This window comes from Theropithecus gelada, chromosome 14, assembly GCF_003255815.1.
Source record: "Theropithecus gelada isolate Dixy chromosome 14, Tgel_1.0, whole genome shotgun sequence".
NCBI classification, from domain to species: domain Eukaryota; kingdom Metazoa; phylum Chordata; class Mammalia; order Primates; family Cercopithecidae; genus Theropithecus; species Theropithecus gelada.
In genome coordinates this window covers 113056641-113082222 of record NC_037682.1, presented here as the reverse complement: position 1 = coordinate 113082222, position 25582 = coordinate 113056641, and the positions used below count along the sequence as shown (strand labels likewise).

Sequence of the window (25582 nt, the reverse complement as noted above, 5' to 3'; positions counted from 1 at the left end):
CCTCCCACACATCAGCACCATATCCAAATCATCTGTTGCCATCCAGCCAAGCATTCATCTAAGTCATGCGCATCCTGGCCTACAGGTTAGACGAAGTTCATTAATGGCAATCAGTATCAATATGGATAATATACTCAGTAGCTCTGGGTGTGTGGGCACCTCATTGGTTAGTTTACATTATGAATAAAAATAAAAATCACAACGCTATGGCAACAATGTTATTATGATGCCAAGGAAAAGAGTAAGAGGTATTACCAAAGAGAGAAAACATACACATCCAGAGGAAGGGAAGTCCATATGATGAAACATTCCAAAAGGTTCAGTAAATAATCAATCATAGCAGCTTCATTACCATAGCAGCATAGCAGACTAACCAGGTGACTACAGCAGAAGCCCCCGACATCCCTTCACTCTGATCTATTAGTGGGCAAGACTGCTCCTTTAGTTCAAAGGTACAGGCCACGGGCTACAAGAGGGAATGCAGAATTGACACAGAGCCACCACTCATGAGAAACAACCCAGACAAGGATGTGGAAACATGTGTTTGGTATTCAAAGGACAATATATCACTCAATGTTCCAAGATCCTGAACAATAACAGAATATGATGTTATCTTAAAATACTCTATGACTGGCTGGGTGCAGTGGCTCACACCTGTAATCCCAGCCCTTTGAGAGGCCGAGGTGGGAGGATCACTGGAGCCCAGGAGTTCGAGACCACGCTGAGCAACATAGTGAAGACCGTCTCTACAAAAAAAGTAAACACAATTAGCTGGGTACACATCTGTGATCCCAGCCACTCCAGAGGCTGAAGTGGGAGGATCGTTTAAGCCCAGGAGGCAGAGGCTGCAGTTAGCTGAGATAGCACCACTGCACTCCAGCCTGGGCAACAGAGCCACAGCCTGTCTCAAAAACAAACAAAACAAACAAATAAAAAATCTACTCTACTACAGGATGATTTTTTCCACAGGGATCGTGTCTGTAAAGTAACGTAACTAACATTTTCATATGCAGAGCAAATATTCCTATCCAAACAAGCAAGAGCTAAGAGCAGAGAACTCAAAATGGGGTATCATGCTTCAGGAGGCTGATCTAGGCAGAGATGTATGAAACTGTACTCTGAGGCAGTAACCAGGGACAAATTCCAAACCAAGCCAACCAGGTCACTGATCATGAGAGGCAGGCAGGGCAGGAATGTCTAGGCTGGTAGGAAGCCAGAGAATGGAAAACGGGAGAGCTGCATCAGAGAGAACCTGGAAGAAGATGGAACTCTTACGATGCAATTCCACCACAGCCACAGACCCTTTATACAGGATGCCAACTGTCTTGAGTAGACCAAGCAATATGAAAACCGTGATCTCAATGTGAAGAGCGGACAAGTGAGAGCAATCATCTTCAAAGACATTCCCTTAGAAGATTAAACACGTAGTCCCGTGACGTCTTCACTGACCATGTTCAGAACATTTTCACATTTCCTCTTTGGAAAATTCCTCCAGGAATACTTTAGGAGCCAAAAATGTCATCATCTCAAGTATCTATACACTTCGCAATTATCAAAATCAAATCTACCTCAAATAATAAATACGTACCCTCATTACAGATATTTAAAAGCACGTACTTACTGCAGGCTCTAAAGGAGAATTCCAAAACTTCGAAAGAATTCCAAAGCTCCAAGAGCCATTGCAGGAGCAACTGAATACATCAACAATCTTGTAAAGTAACCTCTTTAAAGAAAAAAACACACTTTACAAAGAATAGATTCCAGTAATACCATTTAAAAACCAGCTAGTGGTCAGGCACAGTGGCTCATACCTGTAAATCCTAGCACTTTGGGAGGCCAGGGTGGGCAGACTGCCTGAGCTCAGGAGTTCGAGACCAGCCTGGGCAATATGGTGAAACCCAATCTCTACTAAAATACAAAAAATTAGCCAGGCATGGTGACACGTGCCTTTAGTGCCAGCTACTTAGGAAGCTGAGGCACAAGAATTGCTTGAACCCAGGAGGCAGAGGTTGTAGTGAGCCGAGATCACGCCACTGCACTCCAGCTGGGGCAACAGAGTGAGACTCTGTCTCCAAAAAAACTAAATACATAAAAATAAAAAATAAAAACCAGCTAACTATAAAGGAAAAATGCATTTTTTGTTATCCGTTTATAACCAAATATTTCAAATTGATAAATGTTGCAATTGAACAACATTTTAATCAGCAACAATCATCAGTCAAAATCTAGAACAGGACTTCTGAACTGCTGTCACACTACCAGGGCACTGCTAGTCCAGCAACACATGGCAGAGGGAGCAGAGCCTGGTGCTTTTATCCAAGTTCAAGCTTTGACGTCAACCGAGCCACAGTGCAAATTCTTACCACTTACTAAGAGTGTGACCTACTCAAGTTACTAAACCAGACTTTCATATTGTCATCTATAAAGTGGAAATATTAATAGTACATATGGAAATCTCTGGAAAGACGAAGTGAGGTTATACAAGCCCACAAAGCATATTACTGTGGTACTTACAACACAGCAACTCCTCAATAAATGTCGTTACTATCAATTATTATTATTTAACACTTGATTAATATAGTAGTCCCCACTTATTCCAAAGTCCCCAATTCCAGGACCCCCAGGTGACGCCTGAAACTGCAGATAGGACCAAACCCTATAAATACTGTGCATGAATTTACTTTTCCTTCTTTACAATTTCAGAGATAGAAGGTTCATTCTTACAGCAGATCTTAGCAAACTCAGTGTAAGATTTTTTCCTCCCTTATTAAGTCTAGAACTTTCACCCTTTCCCTAAAGGAAGCACTTTACGACCTCTCTTTGGCATATCCACATTACTAGAATCACTACTCTCGAGATATAGGGTCATCATGAAGTAAAATAAGGGTTCCTTGCACACAAGCACTGCAATACTTTGACACCCTGATAACCCAGCCAGCTCCTAAAGGGACTAATGAGCCGGCAGCATCAACAGCATGAGACACTGGACAAAGGGAGGATTCACATCCCAGGTGGAACAGGGAGGGGACAGTGCAAGATTTCATCATACTATTCAGAACAGCAAGCAATTTAACTCTTATACATTATTTATTTCTGGAATTTTCTATATATATTTTTGGACAGTGGTTGACTGCACGTAGCTGAAATCACAGAAAGCAAAATGGCAAATAAGTAGGAGACTACTGTAGAAAGTCCTGAATATATTAGGAGGAGACAACAAAAATAATAAAGATGGACAGGAGTTCCCAACACACACCATGGATCTGTAATACAGTGTCCAAAAAAGCAAGTACCTTCTCAGTTCCAGAAAAGCAAGCAGGTTAGAGCAGAGTTCAAGGCCAAAAGGTGTGGAGTGCTCATAGACAGTGCTGACAGCCAGACACCACTGCAGAAGTTTTGATTTGACCCACACTGGGCTGCAGAGAAAGACAAAAACCTCTTTCTCCAGCCCTGCGTTAGGAGGCAGGAGGTCTTCTGGAAGTATCCTGCTCACAACCAAAGGGGAATAAGAGAGAACCCCAAAGGCAAACAGAGAAAGGAGCAGAGAGGCGAAAACTGGCCATGGCCAAAGGGACGGTCACAGCCGCCTCTGCACAGGTCCAGGTCTGTGTTCTACTCACCAACACAGATCTCCCCCAAAACTTTTTTTTTTTTTTTTTTGAGACAGGGTCTCACTCTGTCACTCAGGATGGAGTGCAGCAGCACGATCTCAGCTAAACTGCAACCTCAACCTCCCGAGGTCAGGTGACCCTCACACCTCCACCTCCCGAGTAGCTGAGACTACAGATGCGCGCCACTATGCCTTGCTAATACATATCTCCCTTTTAAACCAGCCTGTCATCTATCCAGACCTCACTCTGGGCCCCAAAATGACTCTGGCTAGCTTAAATGAAGATGACTCTTTGAGGCATGAAAGGGAAATTACACCTAAGGTGAGGATTGTAGGCCTGTCTGTCTGGCACCAAGACACCATGTTTGCACATGCTGAGACCACAAACTCCCTCCTCCCCCACTGCTCCCCAGTCACGGGTGTGACTGCCTGTGTCAGCTGTGCTCAAGTTATTGGGATGAAGTGGACAGTCAAGACTGGGAAGTAAGTTGTGACCGGGTAACCACTGACTTCATCTGCACACAGTGTTTCAGAAGCTCCTGTGTGCACATCAAACACACGCTTACAAGCACTTGTGAAAATGAAGACCCACTGGACTAAGGGGTAACGTGGAGAAATGCTAAAAATCCACTTGGAGAAATGCTAGAAACCCACTCTGCTAGCTAGCAAGTCAGATCAGTAGGGGTGGATGTCCTCCACCAAACAAAGGCCTGAAGATTTCAGTCACTGGAGCTGAGAAGCAAGATTCCTTCAACTCTCCTTATTTCAAAACAGGTGCCTCCTCTAAGAAAGAATGTGACTTCTCCATTTAGTGGCAGAATTGCAACAAAAGGCCAGCTCCTAAACTAGTGAGGATACTTTGGGAAAGCTAATTGATATCTGAGATTTAATTCCCTAATCTATAAACCATGGATCATAACACCAGCCTTCCCTACCTCACAGGTCAGTGGTGAAGACATAACAAATAATACCGTCTTACATTTGTAAGACACTTTATAGTTTTCTCAGGGTGTTCTCATGCTATCTTCACAATCCCAAGAGGATAACAATGGTATCTATAACTGTATTATTTCCCCTGTCAATTTTCTCTTCGTATAGGGTCAGCCAAGAACCATAAAACAATATCAACATTCCAGCTAAGAACAGAAAACTTAGCAGTTTGTCAATAAAGGAGAATCAGCAAACCCAGGATGCCATTTAATCCTGCTGAGATAAAGAGGGAAATTCTTAAAGGGACTATTCTTCCTGGTAATCCTCTGATCTTTCTCCTCTAGAATCAATAGTAAGGCTGGGAGATAAGCAAAATTAAAGAGCAGTCATGAAATGATAAAGGCTTTCCATTGAATAGTCTCAGACTCCAGGACTAGCCAGGTCAAAGCCTCAGAGCAGTTCTTGAAGCCTCACCCGATAGATCTCTAAAACAGCTACTGTCTGCACTCACTGCAATTCTTCCCCTCCCTTTTCATCCCTTATTCTTTCAACAAATATGAATTGAGCACCTACAAAGTGCTAGACACTGGTAAAACTATCGGGGAATAAAACAGACAATCTCTTTCTTCATGGGGTTTAGAGTTTCATGGTGGGAAAAATTAATTAAAACAACACCTAACTACACAGCGCCATTCCAGCAGAGGTAGGTATGGGCAATGAGCAATAGGTCATCTGGGCAACCAGAGAACAAGCAAGAGGCCCTGGCGGGAAGCAGCAACGATCTCAGCACCCAGCCCAGAGTCTCTTCCTGCAAGTGTGCCAAACAGGGATTAAGCACATGTTGGGACTCTCCCAGCTGCAACAGAAGCCACGCCACCAATCAGTCAGGGGCCAAGGGCAGGAGGAGGGTGTAATTACCCACCAAGCACCAACACTCTAGGCAGGCAACAACATGCTGTCTTCCAGCTGTGTGTGTATCGTTAGAAAAGAAATTAAGATGTCATTAGGAAGAAATTAAATAATGTGCATGTTGTCGTGACAACAAAGACGCAGGCTGCCAGCTCCTGCTCTGAGCAGATTGGCCACACGCAGCCCCTTTCCTGAGATCAACTCTACAGAGACAACAGAAGAGACTCTGCCTTACCGGTGTTCTTCCCCTTGTAGAAAATCTTCATGTCCATGAGCCCCGTGAGCTGGTGCGCCAGAATCTCCATCTGAGACCCACTGTATTTGGAAGCTCGGAATATGCTGAGCTGTGACCAGTCATCCCAGTAGATTTCATTCTACAAAGAAAACCTTCGCCCATTAGCCCAGCTCTTTAGTTCTTTATTCCGATCCCTCTCTAAGGGTAAGAGCTCCCCGAGGCAGGACACAACTAACATTTATTGGCTGAATGACTGGCCCGATCAAGCTTCTACTTAAATGCAAAGGACAGCGATTTTGTCCAAACCTCACCATATAACGCCACAGAAGAAACTGCCCAAAAGAAACTATCTGATAAGCATTCAAGTTTATCACAGGAACCCAACCCCCTCAGTTTGAAATCTGCTTCCCAGAGTTGGGGAGAGCCATGTTGCTCTCCAGAGTTGGAAAAGAACTGCAAGGCACTGTAGGTGGTGCACAGCTCGCCGGAAGTCATCAGGGAATAAAGTGAGCAAAGCGCACAAGAAATGAAGACACCACCCCGAAATGAGGCTACTGACGCTGAGGGACAAACTGGGAATGTTCACGGGAAGAGCCTTCACTTTTAACCTTTTGAAATGTGAACAGCAGGGGAGCCTGGTCCCCTGGCGCCTCTGCCTGGCATCCCTCCATAGGACTGAAAATAAGTTATCTCAAATTTGGAAAAAAGGCAATCTTTAAGAAGTTAACCAGCTTCTCTGCAAAGCCCAGGGACGGCAGGCTCCTGACCTCATATGTCCTCACCCGCTCGAGATGACTGTCCAACGGCGGCAACAAACGGACTCACCTTAAAGACAGCAATGGCATAGGGGTGCGGGAGGTTGTCCAGGATGACGGAGCGCTGCTGGCCACTGAATGTGATCCGCTCTATGCAGTTCAGGTAGGCATCCGTCCAGTAAATCCACTGGTCGTCCACAGAGATGCCGTTGGGCCACTTCACATCCTCTGATACCAGGCGATAGACAGCAGAACCATCCATATTGCTCCGATAAATCCCAGGCTTCAGGTCTCCCCAGTCCGTCCAGAACATCACCCTGGCGGAAATGGGGACAGAACACATATCTCACCAGGACTAGAGAAATGGGAGCTCAAATACTACTCCAAAAAAGATCAGAAACCCCTTTCGAATGATCCAGCTGGTTATTTCAGCATTATTATAACAATATATAATGATAATACCTGAAACCACTTAAATTCCTTGACCTGCAAATCCCTTTACTAGAATTTACAGATAAAATCAAATTATGCAAAGATAATATACAAAGAAATGTATATGTTTGTATATTAAACCAAATGTTAATCAGCAGAGGAGGTGACACATTATGGTACATATAATAGAATACTCTGAAACCTAAAAAATCTATACGTGCTCACACAAAACTATCTTCAACACATATTAAGTTTGTTTAAAAAAGTACAGAACAGAAACTCTACTACAATTCTATTTGGCATGTATATGTGTGTGTGTGTGTGTGTGTGTGTGTTTCAAAGACATTACTTGTACATAAGTAAAAGCAATCATGAAAGATACACAAGATATTATTAACAATGATTACCACTAGGAAGTGTGAGGGTGAAGGGTTAAGAATGAAAAGGAAGGAAGCAAAATTTTTATCAACTTCTGTTCTCTCTAAATACTGTCAACCAAGTACATACATTACTCTTAGAATTTTCTTTGAAAAAATTGTGCCAATTCTCTATCATAAATGCTACGAGAGAGGAAAAGCCAGAATGTCAAATCAGGGATTTCCCTCTTAGTTATGTTTCCTTCAGTTAATGAGTTAATAAAAAGCACCTTTGCCTTCCCCAAGTGCACACTGATTGTAAGTAAGAAAACCTACACATGCTAGGAAGGCAGGGGAAAGATGGAATGAATTAAATGTTTGTACCATGCATAAAACTCAAGAGAAAGTTCTCACAATATCCAAGCAGGCCTATCTAGGTCTACAGAGGCTCTCTTTTAACATCAACTTTTCTAGGGAAACAACCTACAGATGCAAGACATCTGGATGCCTAAAGAGATTCTGACACTGGCTAACAAAAAGTGAATGGAGTTACCTGACCATGGTGACTAAGCTGTGGTCTCTATCAACTTTTCAGTTAATAGATCATTTCAACCACCATCATGAGAAACAGGTTTTTGTCCCACCGTCTGTTTCCATGAGAATCTATTATTGCAGCATTGGATGTACGACTGATTTCCTTTTGGGGCAACACTTACCCCTCTTGGGGCACGAGGACCAGAGCCCTGGGATGATCGAGCACAGAGGAATTGACGATTGTGAGTCGGAAGTCGCCATCTGGATTAGCTACCTGACAAAAACAGGGGGAAAGAGGCTGAGACGGATCTGAGCTCCTTAAAGACCCCCATTGCCAAAGGTGGCTCCTCAGCTTCTGCCTACAGACATGCCCCCTCCATGCCTGCCTGTTTCCCTGACCCGACCCATCTGGGAAACCTGCCCCAACTTCTAGTCACAATGCACTGTTCCTTCCTCTGACTCATGGGACATTTTTCAAGTGGTCTGAAAGAGGAGCTAGAACCATGCCAGCACCAGTTTCCAGGGCATGATGATCTGGACAAAGCAATATCAATAAGTAAATTACTCAAATAATAAGCAAATAAGCATTGACTTATTTCACCATCCCATGTCAGTCCACGTTCCAAGGCAACCGATGGCTCCACACTGCCCATAAAACAGATTCTCAATGTCACAGCCTTGCAATGAAGAGTCCACAGATGGGACTCATATTCTTGCTCCTCTCCATCAGCCGGGCTGGTCATCTCATGCTTCTCCAAGCCTGATGCAGACTCACTCCTGTCTGCTCTTGCCACATCCCATCCTGGACCCACCTGCCCCACTGCTTACTCTAATCAAGGCATAACTCTCCTTCAAACCTCACTGCCAGGCCTGCCTCCTTTCCTAACTCTCTGACCCACTTGGACCTATAAGCATCAGTAGCTCTGCACCTTGGCTCATTTGACATCATTTTGCACCAACAGTATTTGAGTTGTGCAGTGGTCACCCCACAGCCTGTGAGAAGGTAGGTGCTTGTGACCAACCACCTGCATTCTTCTGGCCCCTAGCCAAGTGCTGACCACACGCAACTAAAGAAAGGAGAGAAAGAGCAATAACATGACCACCAGGGCAGCATTCAGTAGATGCCAGTTCACTTCTATCAGCATCCCCATGAGGTGGACACAAGATCATCCTCGGCTCAGCTCAGACATCAACCTCAAGTTACCTGCTCTGTCTGCCTATTCTAATATTGCCCCACTCTCCAAAAGTGCAATCACACTGCACTGTTTCAGAGTCTTTGCAGCAAGTATCACCAACAGAACTGATTTATTATTTTGCTTCCTCCACTAAAATCTAAGCTCTGTGGGAACAGGAATGTGTGAGTCAGGCCCACTGCTGTATCATCAGAACCTAAACCACATGTATCATGCAGAGAACCCCTGTCAACTGGTTGCATGAATAAATGAATCTCCATCTAACGCGTGAAGCAACTGAAGTTTAGAAAGCATAAGCACCTTGCCCCATGTTGCTTAGCTAGTGGAGTCAAGCCTACACCCGGGTCTATCTCCCAAGTCTGTGTCTTTCATCTTACAACTCCTCTTAGTTCTCTGCATCTCCCTGCTTCTACTGTACTTCCCACTTAACCCACATGCCATCTCTCCATGCAGAGTCAGTATAAAGAGGTGCTGATGCAGTGAGCTGAGCATACTACATGCCTCAAGACAATGATTTGGCAGTTTAGAGGTCATTCATTATCCTTGCCTTGGGTATATAAGGCAGGACAGGTTACTAGATAGCTACATTGCAGAGAAATGGGGATTAATAACGACGACGATGATGACGATGATGATACTGTTGCTATCACTCTAATTGACTAAAATAATACTAGACTATTATTGTTACAGTATTATAATAATACCATATTAGGTTGATGCAAAAGTAATTTTAGGTTTTGCCATCATGTTTAATAAAAGTAGTAAAATAAAACAAAAATAATATATAAATAAAATAAATAAGTACATATATAAATAAAATAAAAATAATATTACCATTTATTGTTATTAGCTAAGCTTCTGCTAGTCAAAAGATCAACTCCCAGGTACTTACCCCCTTTTCTCTCCTCTCCAGAGGCTCAGCTGGTCCATTCTCTGGAAACTCGCAGGAAATTTCCAGAGTAATCTGACACACTGGCCCCTGCCTCTGTGTCAAATCTGGCTCAAAGCCCAGGTGCCCCGCCTACTCCCTTAATTAAGAACAGCACGAAAATACACATACCTCAATCTTTTTGAAGCCCGCATCTACCCAGTAAAGCAGCTGGCTGAGGGGTTCAAAAGCCAAAGCTTCTACTGTCTCCAGGCCAGAATTGATGATCACCTCTTGCCCTGTGCTTCCATTCAAACAGAGGCGCTGAAGAGAGAAAAGTCATAATAAATGCTAGGAACTGTTCAAATGACCGCCTGCCAAGTCAGTCCTATGAAGGGTAACCTTTATTCAAGTGGTAGGACTGGCAAGGGATGAGATGTTTTATGTTAGTAAACTTTCCAGACCCATGAAGCCGGGTTTTCATGAAAACATTTCTAAAATGTACTACATTTTTGTTTTTTAAGCAGGACAAAGAGAATTTAATCATATACATTACTCTGCATTATCACTATGAACACTGGTTACTAAATTATGCTGTATCGCAACAATAAAGTCGGAGATTATTGAGATGTATGAGTCTGTTTGCTTTTAAAAGAAGTGAAACCAGACTGCTGTTATATTTAAGTTCTTGTGTCTGCTTTTATACTCTTTCTTCCCTGTGAGGCTCTTAGCCATCAAGTGCTATTGTTGGACAGCTCCATTCAGCATCACCGCCATCCCCCACCCCAACCCCCTCAAACACCCAGGCACTGTAAGATTTCTGTTGGGTTGGGAATCTAGATACAAAGTTGTTGGAATTGCTTTTCTAAAAGGATTAAGCAGACAATGAATAAAGATCAAATAGCTTTCCTTTAAATGCATGGGTTTGAGTGTATGGCTATCTCCCTGGCCTGTCCAGGGCTCTTTAACGCTAGCTTCCTGGTTCTTATTTGTGTTCAGAACAGCTGAAGTGGATAATTATGTGAGCTATGGGTAAGTCAAGCGTTACTGTATCATGACTTGGGAAGAAAGATGCTCAAGAGGCAGTTGGCACAATAGGGGGCAACTAATCATCCTACATTATTAGTCCCAACACCTTCCCAGCAGGCAAAGCAAGACCTCACTTTCAAGCACATCTGTGGATTTAGGGCCTTCTTTATGCTTCCTATATGAACAGATGAAGACAGAGAAAGAAAAATACTAACACAGAAGACTGGAAAGTTTTACCTGTCGGCCCTGAGATGAGCGACGCTTACAAACCTCTAACTGTCCATTTCCATAGGCCATTCTGCATGAAGCTTATCAGGACGGGACAGTCACAATGCACAGCCCCCACAGTGAGGCCAAGCGCTGACTCACCTGGATGATGTCCAAGGCCAGGTCAGACCAATACAAACAGTTGTGCTCATAGTCAAAGTCCAGGGCCACTGCTGCCCGTAGCCCGCTGAGAGGCAGCTGCTCTGTGGCTCCCGAGGCCAGGTCATAGCGATAGATGGATTTCCGCACAGCATACAGGATGAACTCGTTCTCCTCTGCCAGGCACACAAGACACGTGGGAGGTTGGACCCAGGGGATGCTGAAGAGGTCCTAGCACATCTGACCTATTTGTTTCTCACACACAAACCTCAAATCCATTGGCATGTGGTGTGGACCCAGTGAAGAGCACAGAAATCAAGACTCAGGAGGCGCATAATGGAATCACATTTCCACCTCAGGCAAGTGACTTAAACTTCAGTGAATCTGTTTCTTCATCAAGTGTTTTTACTTGTTACGTTTTTCTTTAATCTGAATCTCCCAATATGCATGCTCCAACAACCATACGTCTGGGCTAAGCCTACAAGTCTTCAAGTCACACTTGCCAACCTAATTACACCAATCGCCCTGTTCCCCCTCCTCAAGTGACTGCTATCACCACAGCACCATCATCTTGTTGACGAGAGACCATTAGTCACTGAAGCCTTGTAACTAAGCTCTCTAATCAATGTGCTCACTTATTCATATTGTTTACAACACCATATGGCAATTACATCAACCTCTTAGATCTTCAAAATAATAATAATGCATTTGTTCTTGGCTATTTAGAAAATGGTGCACAACATCATCATCACAAAAAAATCTGTTTCTACTCAACAAATACAAATTGTGTACATATTGTGTACAATGTGCTTACTAAGTATTGGGCATTGTTTAAGACTCACAACAACTGCCCGATGGTAGAACTACTGTTAACCAAATTTTACAATGAGAAAACTGAGACCAGAGAGGTTAAGTAACTCACCCAAGGTCACACAACTAGCAAGTGGCAGAACCGAGATCAGAACCCAGGCACTCTGGATCCACAGTCTATGCTTTAACTACTACACTGTGCTCTCTCTTATGATACAGACACGGGTGTGGATGATTTTTAAGATGTAGAAATGAAGGTCCTGAGTGCTGAAGATACTTACCTAACGTCAGACAACTGGAAATAGGAAGACTCAGTACACTCTCTTTTCCACTTAGGGAACAGCCTGGGAAACATCCAGATTCTTCCCCAGGAGTGGACACAAGCAGCACAACAGCATCTGAGTCTAAAGTGTGCCTCTTGACAGTGTGTTGCATATGGAACCAAGATGCAAATCTGAATTCTTTTGCTGCCTGCCTGGGTTAGCCATTCCTGCCCACTTCCTGATTCCCTACACTCAGTGACTTAACATGTACCTATCACCTTCTTTATAAAAGCTGCAATATAGATAATGCATCAAAAAATAAATCTATCTACAATTTGTAATAAGGTAAGTTTTCCTTCTTTTCCTTTGGTTCCAGGTCACTTTAGAAGTATCTATGCTACCATCACATGGTAACCTACCTTCCCTTTTGATTGTCAAGAAAACCTTCCCACTGTCATTCCCAGGGAGGGGGCCAGCTAACGTATAGGGACATGAAAGCTACCTTTGCAACAGTGAGCCTTTTGCCCCACATCTCTCTCCAGCATCTATAAACCTCATTCTGTCACTTTGGGTTATTTTTTTTTTTTTCCTTTAAGAAACCAATACCCATAAAGTAGAACCTGAATCCAGAAATACTTGTTTTAGGATTATGTTCAGAGCAGCATGTGGCGTTCCAGTGGGCAATGTTTAACCTAGAAAAGGAATGGAATTCTTGGCTGGTCCTGGCCATACATGAGCACAGCCTAGGAATGTGTGTTTTCATAGTAATTGTAAAGGAAGAAAAATTCTTGCATTTAAAAAATCCTTCCAGATGCCCAGATTACCTCATCTTTGCAAAGATATTATGGCTCCATTAGTCCTATGAAAGCATCTTTTTCTTTCCTGGTATATCCCTGCCCCCTATTCCATGCCTTTTTTTCCTCTCTCTCTCTTCTACATAGGAGGTGGCCCACAATGGAATGAGATTTCTCCACTTCATTCCCTGTTCTATCTTCTGGTAGAAGAGAAAACAGCTTTCCTGCCAGTTTAGATGGCTTTAAACAAGCTGTTTTGTCCCTTGTTGAATTATCTTCGAAATATTTATTACAAAAGTAGGCACTCCAGCCCCTTAAGAGCAATCACTCAAACCCCACTAACCCACGCCCTCATCAATAACAGCTCTTGTGAGGGAAATATTTGAATATTATCTGCTCATTTGTTGGAATTTGCTGAAGTGGTGGTTCTTTTTAAGTCTCCATAGTGAGGTATGTTAATTACTCTGGTAATGATGAAAGATTAAATTAAGGGACTAACGAGCTTAGCATGAAAAACACCAGGGCAAGCTGGCAGCAGTAAGCAAAAGACAGGGCTGCCCTGCCCTGCCTGCGGAGACCACACGCTTCTTTCATGATTCATTCGGTGCTTATGGCTGTCCACGCAGACAACACCATCCACCGCAGATGGAAGTTAACTCCAGCCGTTTGCCTTCACCAAGAGGTATGGGCAGGAAAGAGGGCACGGAGGGAATAAAGAAGCTTTAAATGAATAAGAACTGGAAACAGAGTGAAGAAAAATAAGCAGCTAAGAGATTATTTGTCAAAGTATCATCATTTCATGTCTCTATTGTAAAGATCCCATGTGACATCACCACTAAATCTAGCAGAAACGTGTTTTAAAACACACTATACCTTTATAGCATATGAATCATTTCAGAGAAGTTTTTCTTAATTAGCATGCATAATGATTATCTAAAATAGTGAGAATGACATTTACTTGCCCTCTGGGCAATGTCCAATGAAGAGCATGGGGCTTAGAGTCTGAATTTCAACTTTGTCACTTACTAGATGTGTGACCTTAAGCCATTTAACTTCCTCTGAACATGCTTCCTCATGAAAAAGTAAAAAACAAAATTGATAATATCTGCTTCCCTGAGTTGTTAAAAGGGTTAAACTGGCAACACATAAAAAAGTACACTGAAATCTATAAAATTCCATTAAAATTATATAGTTATTTTTATTATAAAATTAACACAGACTACTCAGCTACTTCCTAAGAAGCCACACGCCTCTTTATACTCAACTTGGACAAACAGATTAAGGAACACACAGAAGCCCGTGGGCACCTTTCTACCCCAGTGGATGCTGAATCAATATTTTTCAATTAACAAAGGGATTTCCCTCAAAGAAACTGAGCTGACACAACATACTTTCCATTCCTAAAAAAGGGTATGGCTATGCATAAGTTGAGTGTAGACACCAACCTTAGGGAAAAGGGGAAGCCCTGTGATGCTTGTGATGGCCATTGTTTTTCTCCACTCAATTACAGGAGCCACAAGCTCAGACTTGGGTGAGATCATGACACTGTTGCAACCACGTCTCAAGAAATGAAAGAGAAGAAACCACCTCCCTTACCTGCCAGGGGACAGGGGACCACCTCTCCTTCCAGTCGCGCTTCAACATCTCCTCCACTACAAGTGTCCCCAGAAATCTTCCGGTAGCTGTCACCCCACCCCAAGAGCAAGAGGTCAGAAACAGGGAAGAACAGTCACAAAGGCAACCCAGCTAGGAATATATTTACTATCCACGGTCAATACAGTCCATCCACTCATTCCCCTTTAGAACTAGAAAGAGGATGCTCAGTAGTTCTGAGTCAGTTCTGCTTATAACTAGACTAGGCAAGCCCAGACAATTTAGGGCACTGTCCTGGCCAAGATTTTTAAATATATCTCTTGAATACATTCCTCTGAAGATGTTTCCTTGCTAAAGTTGATGACTTAAGATATTCCTAGAGTTTCAGGGATGCTTACAGACTTGCAATGTTTTTCTCACTGGAGGTAGGAGAGTTTACAAATACCATAAGTTAAAATGTGGCCTAAACTACTTGTAGGCTGTTAACTTGCAATTGTACAATTTAGAGTATAGAGCAATCCAGATGGCCCTCTATGCTCTCTCGTTCCATGTGCAGACCCCTGAGAACCTGACAGGGAAATCTCTGTGATACATACCCTCTCGTTCTCCTGTAAGTAGAACCCACAGGGCAAGGCACAGGAAGGGAGTATGACTTTCCAGAAAATTCCGGATCTGGAACACAAACCTCTAATGACAAATCTTCACTCATCTTGAAACCGAAGTCACTAAAAAGGCAATTGGGCTTTGTTAAGGCCACTGTTTTATACATTTCAGGCGTTCCCGTACCAATTGTGCTGACTTTACCTTACTACTTTTCACTTTTATTATAAGCTATTTAACTTGTCCCTTTAAAGAATATTTACTTTTTATATAAAATACATCTTCAAAAGAAGATTTATATCAGAACCACAGTTGGGAAAACACAATCATATGCCATAAATAGACCAAAAAAAACACAAATCATCATGCCGAATCAAAACAATATTAAATTTTAGCCAGATCCAGTTCCCTACTCTAAGAATCTGGACCTGCCCTCTCTGTTAAAAGGGATTAGGCAAATGTTACAGAATTACTAGTAACCAATGAGACTTTCTGTTTGACAGACTCTGAAGAAGTAAAAGAGAAATTTTAAAAGAATAACCCTTTTAAAAAATTATTTTGGGCTGGGCATGGTGGTTCATGCCTATAATCCCAACACTACGGGAGGCCAAGGCAGACATATCATTTAAGCCCAGGAGTTCAAGACCAACCTGGGCAACATGGTAAGACCCTGTCTCTACAGAAAAGAACCAAAAAAATAGCCAGGCATGGTGCTGCACACCTGTGATCCCAGCTACTCGGGAGGCTGAGCAGGGAGAATCATTTGAGCCCAGGAGGTCAAAGCTGTAGTGAGCCGTGATTGTGCCACTGCACTCCAGCCTGGGCAACAGAGCAAGACCCTGTCTCAGAAAAAAAGAAAAATTTTGACTAAGGGTTCAATGTTATTTAAGACTATGTCCACATACTAGCTAAAATCATCCTGTACTTTGAGATACAGTAGTTAGGTTCACGAGACCGCCTGTGATTTGGGGTCACATCTGCCAAACCTCCCAGCTTGATGGGCAGCATCCTGGAGTAGGAAGCAGGAGGCGTCAGTCGAAGACGATTCTAAAACGAGATGACTGTACTATGAATGTTCTAAGGCCCTGCCCAAGCTGTAAATTCTATAATTCAATGAATTATAGAACATATTCAAAGAATTATAGAACAGAACATATATTCCACATTCATGTGCTCTACCAGAACACATTTATTTGCTCTATTCAATTCAACAAATATTTAAGCCTGGCATGGTGGCTCACACCTGTAATCCCAGCACTTTGGGAGGCTGAGGCGGGTGGATCACTTGAGGTCAGGAGTTCTAGACCAGCCTGGGCAACATGGCAAAACCCCGTCTCTACTAAAAACACAAAAATTAGCTGGGCGTAGTGGCACGCACCTGTAGTCCCAGCTACTCTGGAGGCTGAGGCAAGAGAATGGCTTGAACCCGGGAGGTGGAGGTTGCAGTGAGCCAAGATCACACCACTGCATTCCAGCCTGGGTGACAGAGTGAGACTCTGTCTCAGTAAAACAAAAAAGAAAAAGAAAAAACCCAAATATTTATTAAACATTTCTGACACGAAAAGTATTAACAGATACAGAGTGGCCTGTGTGCATTATATCATAATCCACATTTAATAATTTGTAAAGAATCGAAAGGCAGCAGTTTTGCCACTGGATCAAACGTGCCTCTTTCATTACCTTGGTTTGTTATTACTGAACAGCCACTTTAAATCTTTTTAGGAACCAGATAAAGCATTAGCTAATTACTTATTTGCCTCCAATAGCAAAGCACTCTTCCTGGGCACCTTTCTTGGACCACAGGTCATGACCTAGTGGACTCTGAAAGTACCTGGGAGGCCCAAGACCAGATTCTTCCCCTTCCAAAAAAGAGCAAAAGATTGCAAAAGGCCCCATCATACATTTAAAAGTCAACGTTGTCTCCTAAAACTTGTGTTTTAGTTACATGTGTGTATGTATCTACATATACATATGTAGGTACAGGGTCATAATAGAAAATGTATTATTTACTAGGGGTTGCAGTCAAGAATGTGAAAGCTGTATGACTTGGCAATGTCAAGAAATATAAGGATATAAAAGAATCTGCCACTGAAATCAGGGAACAGGGGCCAATAGCTGGGCTTCCCTGCGTGGTCTGAAAGGACCATCAGAAAAAACCTGGTGTTCAAACACAGTTGGTCAACCAGTACCTGAACTAATGGAAAGATACTATAATCTCATCTCATTTCCTGACATCCATCTTGGGACCATTTTCCTTCTCACTGCCATAGTCCGATGCCATCAAACATCTCCAAGAGCCACACAGTTGGGCCGGCTGCCTTCCAGCAGCTACAGCAAGCAGAGAAACAATGGGGGGTGGAGCGGGGAACAGCCGATATCCATATACCCCTTAGCATTTCAGAGGGTCATCACCCCACGATCTCATTTGGCCTGCAACCCAACTCCATAAGGGGCAGAGGAGGTGGTTTGACTGGTCTATAATAAAAAGACTCCGCGTACAACCAGGATGAGCATCCAGCAGGTTCCAGCAAGGCAGATGGGGTGGGCATGGCAGACCAGCAGGATGCAGGTCAGTTTACCCAGGAGAGCACACCAAGCTCCATTTCTTTTTTGTTTTTTTGTGAATTTTTTTTTTTTTTTTTTTGGTGGGGGTTGGGGAAATGTAGGGCAAGAGAGAAAAGTTTAATGTTAATTGTTTTTAAACCTAAATGTCATGGGGGAAAAAAAAACCCAAAAATTCGTTAGACTTTCTTACTTATTTTTTACTTAGTCTTAATTTTATTTTGAAGTACATGTTGGGGATAGGAAGAGGGGAGAGAGAGGTCACTATGATCTTTTCAGGGATTAGGACGTCTCCAGTCTCAAGCCGGTCTGAGGAGGACTACCTGAGGCCACCAAAGCTCTTAGATTAGATTAGACTATAATGAAAAAGTGTCTAAGGAAGAGCAGAAGGCACACAGCATGGAACTGACATCACCGGGAACATCAGCCAGCTCTGTGCTTTTGCTGTTAAAGAGTCTGTGTCGTTACCTTGGGAGCACACACCTTTCTAAGGAAATGACTGTCTTCTGTGTTCTAAGCCTTGCTGCTCAAAGGGTGAATGTGCAGATAAGCAGCATCCGCATCTCCTGGGAGCTCGATGGAAATGCAGACCCCCAGAACTCCTGAGGCAGAATCTGCACGTGATTCATGCGCACCTTAAAGTTTCAGAAGCACTGGTCTAGAACAGAAGTGGCCAAACCTGGTTGGCCATTTTTGTAAATAGAGATTTACTGGATCACAGCCACACTCATTCATCTAGAGCTGCTTTCACGCACCCATGGGCACTGCCATGGGCAGAGTGAGGAGTTGTAATGCAGATCATGGAAACCACATGGCCTACAAAGTCTAGAACATTTACTGTATGACCATGTTTCAACCTCTGGTCTAGAACACATCAGAAGTTTCTGGCTTTAGTCAAGACAAGTACAGCTGCCCAAAGCAAAATCTAGTTCCTCTGTGCCTCGGCAACCACTGAAATATGAGTTGTGTATTTATATTAAATACCCATGGCACTCTTGGTGCTTCTGAATAAACTACAATGATTTCATGCTGAATTATAGACTGAAGTAACTGTCCAGGAGCTCTGAGATCCTGCGTACTCCGCCACTAGAATCCTCTTCCTACAGCTAAGTTCTGTTCTGATCATCAACTCTCCTCAAAATTCCTACAGCTAAGCTCTGTTCTGATCATCAACTCTCCTCAAAAGCCCCTGAAGGCTTCCTCCTAATTATAGAATAAGGTTCATCCCTTCTAAGGTCTCTCTGCCCTACTGTATTCTATCTTTTCAGCCTCATCTCCAATTATCATCCCCATGTCATACACCCAACAAGGCATCCCAGTTCAACTCCCAACCACACCCTGCTGCCTCTACACCTGCCTGTTGCAGCTACATGGTCTCAAAACACTGCTGTCTGCAAATATAGATGCTCCCTGAGAGCCCAGCTCAAACAGCACTTCTTCCAAAAATTTCCTGATTCTCCAACAGCAAGTCACAGCCCTCTCCTTCCCTTCAATAGTCACAATAAAAGTACTGGTTCCTGCTCTGAGGCACCTGCTCTCTTCCCCCTCCTGTGCCAATTAGCTATGCACAAGTCACTTCTCCTACTTTTAGCATTCGCAGCAGTGCCTTGGATATTTTGCTCAAGAAATAATACATGATGCAAACACACACATACGCATATACACACACTAATATCCCCTTGTTTCAGATAAAGAAATAAATCCCCTCCAGAATACGGTCCTAAGGAGAAGGATTACCAAAATGGAACCTTCAGCAAATTTTTGGGTTACCCTAATAGAAATAAATCCCAGAGCTATCTATTCCTGAAGAAATGGCTACAGCTCTCCTAGACACCTCTACCACTTTACCTGGCTGTAAGAAAGAACTAAAGAAGACAACTTACATGAAACATGCCTACACAGCTCCTGGCACATAAAAGATGCTTCCTAAATAATTGTTTCCTTCTATTCCCTTCCTTTGCTCAGGGAAAGGGACCGTGCCTAGTCTCTTTCCCCGACACTACTGAGTGAATAAAGCACAACTCAGTCCCCAGTCATCAAAGAAGAACTAACCATTCATAGTCCTCCCGGGTGCAGGAGCAGTTGGACACGACCACTGGCCTGTCAAAGTCCTCTCCATTGAAGCATGTGGCATGGGGGGTCCTCCGTTTGAAAACAGTCTTGTGTCCCAGTAAACACTCATTCCCCCGCTCATCAGATGGTGACCACAGCTTGTAGTCATTCTCTGTGCAGGGAACTCCTAAGGAAAAAGGAACACAGCACGAAGCATTACAGGCAGGCCCATACGGGGTTCCCTGCTGTGCCTCAAGGTGCCCGGCCTCAACCCCCACTTCCTGTCTATCTGTTGCCACCCCACAAGCACACAGACCCTCCAATCGGCTTGCTTTGAAGCTGGGCAGCCCTGTGCCAATGAAAAGGATACCTGAAATGCAGACATTTGCCTGGAAAAGTTGGGAAGAAGCAAGCCACCTTTAGGCTTCTATCCAAACTTCTGAAACATTACAGAAGACACTACTGTAGAAACAAGTACCCGGAAGTGTTTCTCTCCTAGAGAATTGGCTGATTCCTTGATGAGCAATACCACTGGGGGCTAGTGTTCTCAGCCTGCCTCCTCGGGCAGTGACGGCCATCTGGTAGTGTGGCCCGAGGGCAATGGAGGGCTCGCTGGCCCTACTTGAAGGTACAGGATCTCTATGGAAAGAGGCTGGAAAATGCTAAGATACCTTGCACCGTCACTCCATCTGCCACATTCATCGAAATGTAAGTAGGGTGCTTTTTACAAGCATTCCAAAGTATGCCTATGTCTATGTTAGCACTTTTTGACTCTTATATATGTGTCTTCAGTCAGATTAGATACTACCTGAAGTCGATACACAACTTTTGATTCAATGCCATGCAACACAGTAAACTTATTAAACTCCTACCGACTCTAATGCTATCGAACTTTCCAGTAGGTGGAATACAAATACGCACAGGGCAAGCTCTTATTCTGAAGGGCTTTATAATCTAGTCAATGGAAGGTGAAACACACCGAGTGACAGACACAGAGTTATGAGTACACTTATGTTCTGGACATAGAGAAGGGAGATGTCTTCTGGTTAGGATATCAGCAACAAGTGTGTTGGATCCTGAGATATGAAAAGGATTTCGAGTAGGGGAGGCTGAATGGGTGGAGGTGAGAAGAAACAGGGCATTCCGGGCAGCTAGAATCAGGTTAGCCAAGGCTGAGAGGTAGGAAAGGGTAAGATAACGTGGGGATGCAGGGGGAGGATGCTGAAGAGTTTCACTTCTGCCTGCATACTTACACATTCTGTATCCAGACTAGCAGATCACGACTAGATCCTAGATGGCTTTGAGAGGACCCTGCATTGCTTGGCACACTGACTTACGGAAAGCCAGGCACACTCACTGAATACGTCCAATTGGCACTGCTGATTTGGAACTATGTTTTTCATTCATGTATTTATCTACATATTCAGCAGACATATATTTAAACCTCCTATGTGCCAGGAACTGCATGAGGAAACTAAGATACAAAGAATAACACCCAGTCTTATTAAGAAGAATTGAGCAAGCCCTCAATTACCTCCCTATGCATTTTGCTAACTCTTATGGGCCCATCTACCCCAATGAATCTCAAGCTCCTCTGAATACACAGTATCTAAGCTGGTGCTTTGCACATAACAGGAAGTCCATGCATACCCATGTGGAAAGGTCCAAGGAGGCAGCAGCTTACCCAAGGCATCTGTGGCATTGACCTGGAGGATCAGCCAGCTGTGGACATTCTCTTTGTTCGAGCCAAAGATGGTGAAGACAGTGCTCTTCTCCCCGGGTTCTGTGAGGAGGCCATACACAAACACTGGCTTCTCAGAGAAGATGAATGTTTTCCAGGTCTCCCCTTCATTGGTACTGTATCTGCCCAAATGAAAGTAAGAGAATCCTTGCAGTTAAAGTATCTAAGGCAAAGGCTTGGTTTCCATATAACATTCACCAGGAGCAGGAACCAGGGCTCCTTGGAGAAATGGCTGATCCCGGGCTAAGGCAGGGAAAGTTTAAGGAAATGCTCAGAGATAAATGGAGTCATCTCCAAAGAACACAGGAACCAGCCTGATGGGGCTCCAAGTGGCCGAATTTAGGAGAATTCAAACATAAAAAAGAAAAATGATGGTAACAGATTACACATTGAATGAAAATAGGACATGGGTCTCTAATGATACTAAAAAACAGAGGAGCAAAAGAGAAATTTTTTTCTTTCTTTTTTTTTGTTTTGGAGATGGAGTCTTGCTCTGTCGCCCAGCCTGGAGTGCAGTGGCGTGATCTCGGCTCACTACAAGCTCCGCCTCCCAGGTTCACGCCATTCTCCTGCCTCAGCCTCCTGAATAGCTGGGACTACAGGCGCCCGCCATAATGCCCAACTAATTTTTATTTTTTTTATTTTTTTTATTTTTAGTAGAGCCTGGGTTTCACCATGTTAGCCAGGATTATCTCAATCTCCCGACCTCGTGATCCGCCCACCTCGGCCTCCCAAAGTGCTGGGATTACAGGCGTGAGCCACTGCGCCCAGCCCCCAATTTTTTTCTTATATTAGAATGACACTTAATAAAGGTTGGAAACAATATAATAGTAATTACAGAAAAATTACCATTCTGTAATACCCACTGCAATAACTAAATCACACAAGGATCAAAACTGGATGCTAAAACCACGGGGTGAAAGTGTTGGGGCCAGGATGTTCAGATTGTCTGAACATCAACCAACAGACAAATCGTTCACTACAAATGGGGAAATAAAATTTTACAAAACATAATTTCACAATGAATGATCAGAGAGTCACAATCTTAGCTAAACATCATCAATAACAGGACAACTTGATATTAGGTGCCTCCTGAATAAAGCATTGAGAACAACACACCCTCTGAGCACTATTCTATACAATTGGACAAATCCACAATGTGGGATATTCTACATAATAACTGCTCCAGATTCTTCAAAAAAATCAAGGCCACAAAAACCAAATGAATAAACAAAAAAGGCAGATAATGTGTTATAGATTTAAAAAGACTAAAGGAGTATAATAGCCAAATGCAATGAGTAAACAAATTCGCAATGCATAAATCCAATCCAGGGTTTAGTTCAGGACTGAGTAAATCCCAGATCGAAGGGGAAAAGTGGCCATAAATAATTTGAGACAACTGAGAAAATATAGTCTATAAGTCATACCGAGTTCATGTTAATTTTCTTAGGCGTGAGAATGGCATTGTGATTATATAGGAAAATGCCCTCATTTATTGGAGATACAAGTTTAAGTAGCTGTGAGGGAGCATGATGTCTGTAACTTTCTTTAAAATGATTCAGCTAAAAAATAATAGATGGATACACAGGATAGATAAATAGACCAATGATAGAAGTAGAGCAAATTGGCAAATTCTAACAATTTGTGACTCTAGATGAAAGTTTCATGGGTGTTCTTTATACAGTTTTTCCAACTTTTCCACGGTCTTAGAAATTAAAAAGCAAAAAAGTTGAAGGAAAGTATATACTGAGGAAAGTCTCCAAGACAGACTGTAACAGAACAAGGAAGCAAGTCCTTGAAAAACTAAGCAGCATTTGAGTAACTGCACTGATTTTACACTATCTTTGCTATTGAAGAAGGAGAAGGAGAAGAGGGAGGGAGAGGGAGGCAAGGAAGAAAATCTGCCCAACATTTGTTTTATCACCCACTGAGCGGGTGAGATGCTTGACATGAGAAATCACTCAATTCAAGCCTCTTTAGAATCACAGGGCTTCTGGGCCCTTCCTAAATCCAAATTATATGCAAAACTTTTTCTTTCAGCTTTGTCACGTTTTTGAGATTTTAGTTTTACACCTTAGGATTCTAATACTTGACATAAATCTTTTCAAGACATCACTCAATCCAAACACTTCATCTCATATTGAGATTATTAAACTTGATTTGGCCAGGCATGGTGGCACATGTCTGTAATCCCAGTACTTTGGAAGGCCAAGGCAGAATGATCTTTTGAGGTCAGGAGGTTGAGACCAGCCTGAGAAACATAATAAGACCTCCATCTCTACAGAAAAAAAAAAATATTTTTTTTTAATTAGTCACGTGTGGTGGTGCCCCCTGTGGTCCCAGCTCCTCCTCTGGAGGCTGAGGTGTGAGGAATGCTTGAGTCCAAGAGTGTGAGGCTGCAGTGTGCCATGACTGCACCATTGCAGTCCCGCCTGGGTGACAGAATGAGACCCTGCCTAAAAAAAAAAAAGAGAGATACTGCCACAAAAAGGCTAGGGGTTAAACCAACTGGTAGGGTTACAAGGCAGAATAATAAATGTCAGTGGGAGATTAAGTAATCTCCCACTACAAATCTCTCACAAGGGGAGAAATCTCACCTGGCAGATACATTTTTGGTTTAAGAAAATTTTGAAACAGATATTTGGATAAATTAACTCATTCAGTCTCCTTCTTGTAACCAGTGTCATAAGCTAAAGGTTTATATTACTTTTAAAGCAAAATGAACCAGCAGAGTCAACCTATTATCCAGATATGATGGTAGCCATCTGCCCACTCAGCGGTAATGCTAAAGTCCACCTATTTATACATTGCCAAGTTAATTCTCTTTAAGAGCTCCTCGAACCCCACATAACCTCAGGAAATGAATCACCTCATTTCTTGAGGGTTCCCAGAGGACTCTGACAATAACTCATTAATGAAATAACAAGCAGGTGCATGACCAAGCATAGCTTGTATCTGAAAATACACTACTCATTTAGAAAATGGTGCTCTTCAGAATTCTGGTGAAAAGGCTCTTGCCTTATCAACAGCAACAGTTAAGAGAACACGTATTTTGGACTGAATTCTGACCCCTAAAGGAGAACTTGTGTTGGTAAAAGTGACAAGAACCTTGTGAAGAAACAAAGTCATCTTTGCGTTCTTTTTTTGTATTTTTAGTAGAGATGGAATTTTACTTTGTTGGCCAGGCTGGTCTCATACTCCTGACATCAAATGATTCACCCACCTTGGCCTCCCAGAGTGCTGGGATTATAGGCGTGAGCCACCGTGCCTAGCCCATCTTTGCATTCTTAAGTTATAAAAGAGGATATAGGGCACTAAGCTTTAGGAATGAAGAATTCAAACTGCTCAGAGAAAAATATAGACATAATCCCAGGGACAAAAACTCTCAAGAAGATGGGAAGGTCATATAATATAATAATAAAACATAATATAACCACAGATACTCTAAAAGGAAGAAGTGTGGTAGATAACCAACTTAGGACTCTAGCAGACAGCTACACAGAAAGGTTCCTGGTGAGTTCAGGTTTCTAAAGAACATATTCAAGATGGGAAAAAAAGTCACATAATCAAGAGCAAAAAAATTCAGTTACTGCGAGCTAATTCTAGCTGTAATTCTCACAGCCAATAGTCTGTCGGAACAGTAGCAAGGTAAGTTCAAAATGAATCACAGTTTATGTTTCAAATTACCAAAATAATTGGCAGACTGGTGGGTCAGTGGATGGGTTACCTGATAAGTTCTATAAAGAATTAGAAAGGAACAGGATCATTGTTCTGATGGTCAATAGAATAAATAAGAGCAGACATAATCATATGTATCAATTTAAAAAAACAGAGCACTTGATATACATTCATCTATTAGTTCATTCATTCATTCATTTATGAAAACCATCACCCAGTTCTGCCTATCTTTACTAGAACTTTGAATTGAAAATATTTTATGTTTTCTGACT

The 25582-nt window shown here is 42.7% G+C and overlaps 1 protein-coding gene across 2 annotated transcripts in view; it reads right to left on the bottom strand.

The window, feature by feature from the left end:
• SORL1 (sortilin related receptor 1) overlaps nucleotides 1-25582 on the bottom strand; it is a 178528-nt gene that overhangs the window by 66028 nt on the left and 86918 nt on the right. For both annotated transcript variants that reach the window (XM_025355834.1, XM_025355835.1), the window contains exons 13-21: nucleotides 21576-21754; nucleotides 19892-20078; nucleotides 15274-15402; nucleotides 14681-14766; nucleotides 11221-11393; nucleotides 10015-10146; nucleotides 7944-8035; nucleotides 6510-6756; nucleotides 5685-5823 (exon numbers count right to left, since the gene is read on the bottom strand). In XM_025355834.1, the coding sequence (XP_025211619.1) occupies nucleotides 5685-5823; nucleotides 6510-6756; nucleotides 7944-8035; nucleotides 10015-10146; nucleotides 11221-11393; nucleotides 14681-14766; nucleotides 15274-15402; nucleotides 19892-20078; nucleotides 21576-21754 (1364 nt within the window). The remainder of the gene's footprint in view (nucleotides 1-5684; nucleotides 5824-6509; nucleotides 6757-7943; nucleotides 8036-10014; nucleotides 10147-11220; nucleotides 11394-14680; nucleotides 14767-15273; nucleotides 15403-19891; nucleotides 20079-21575; nucleotides 21755-25582) is intronic.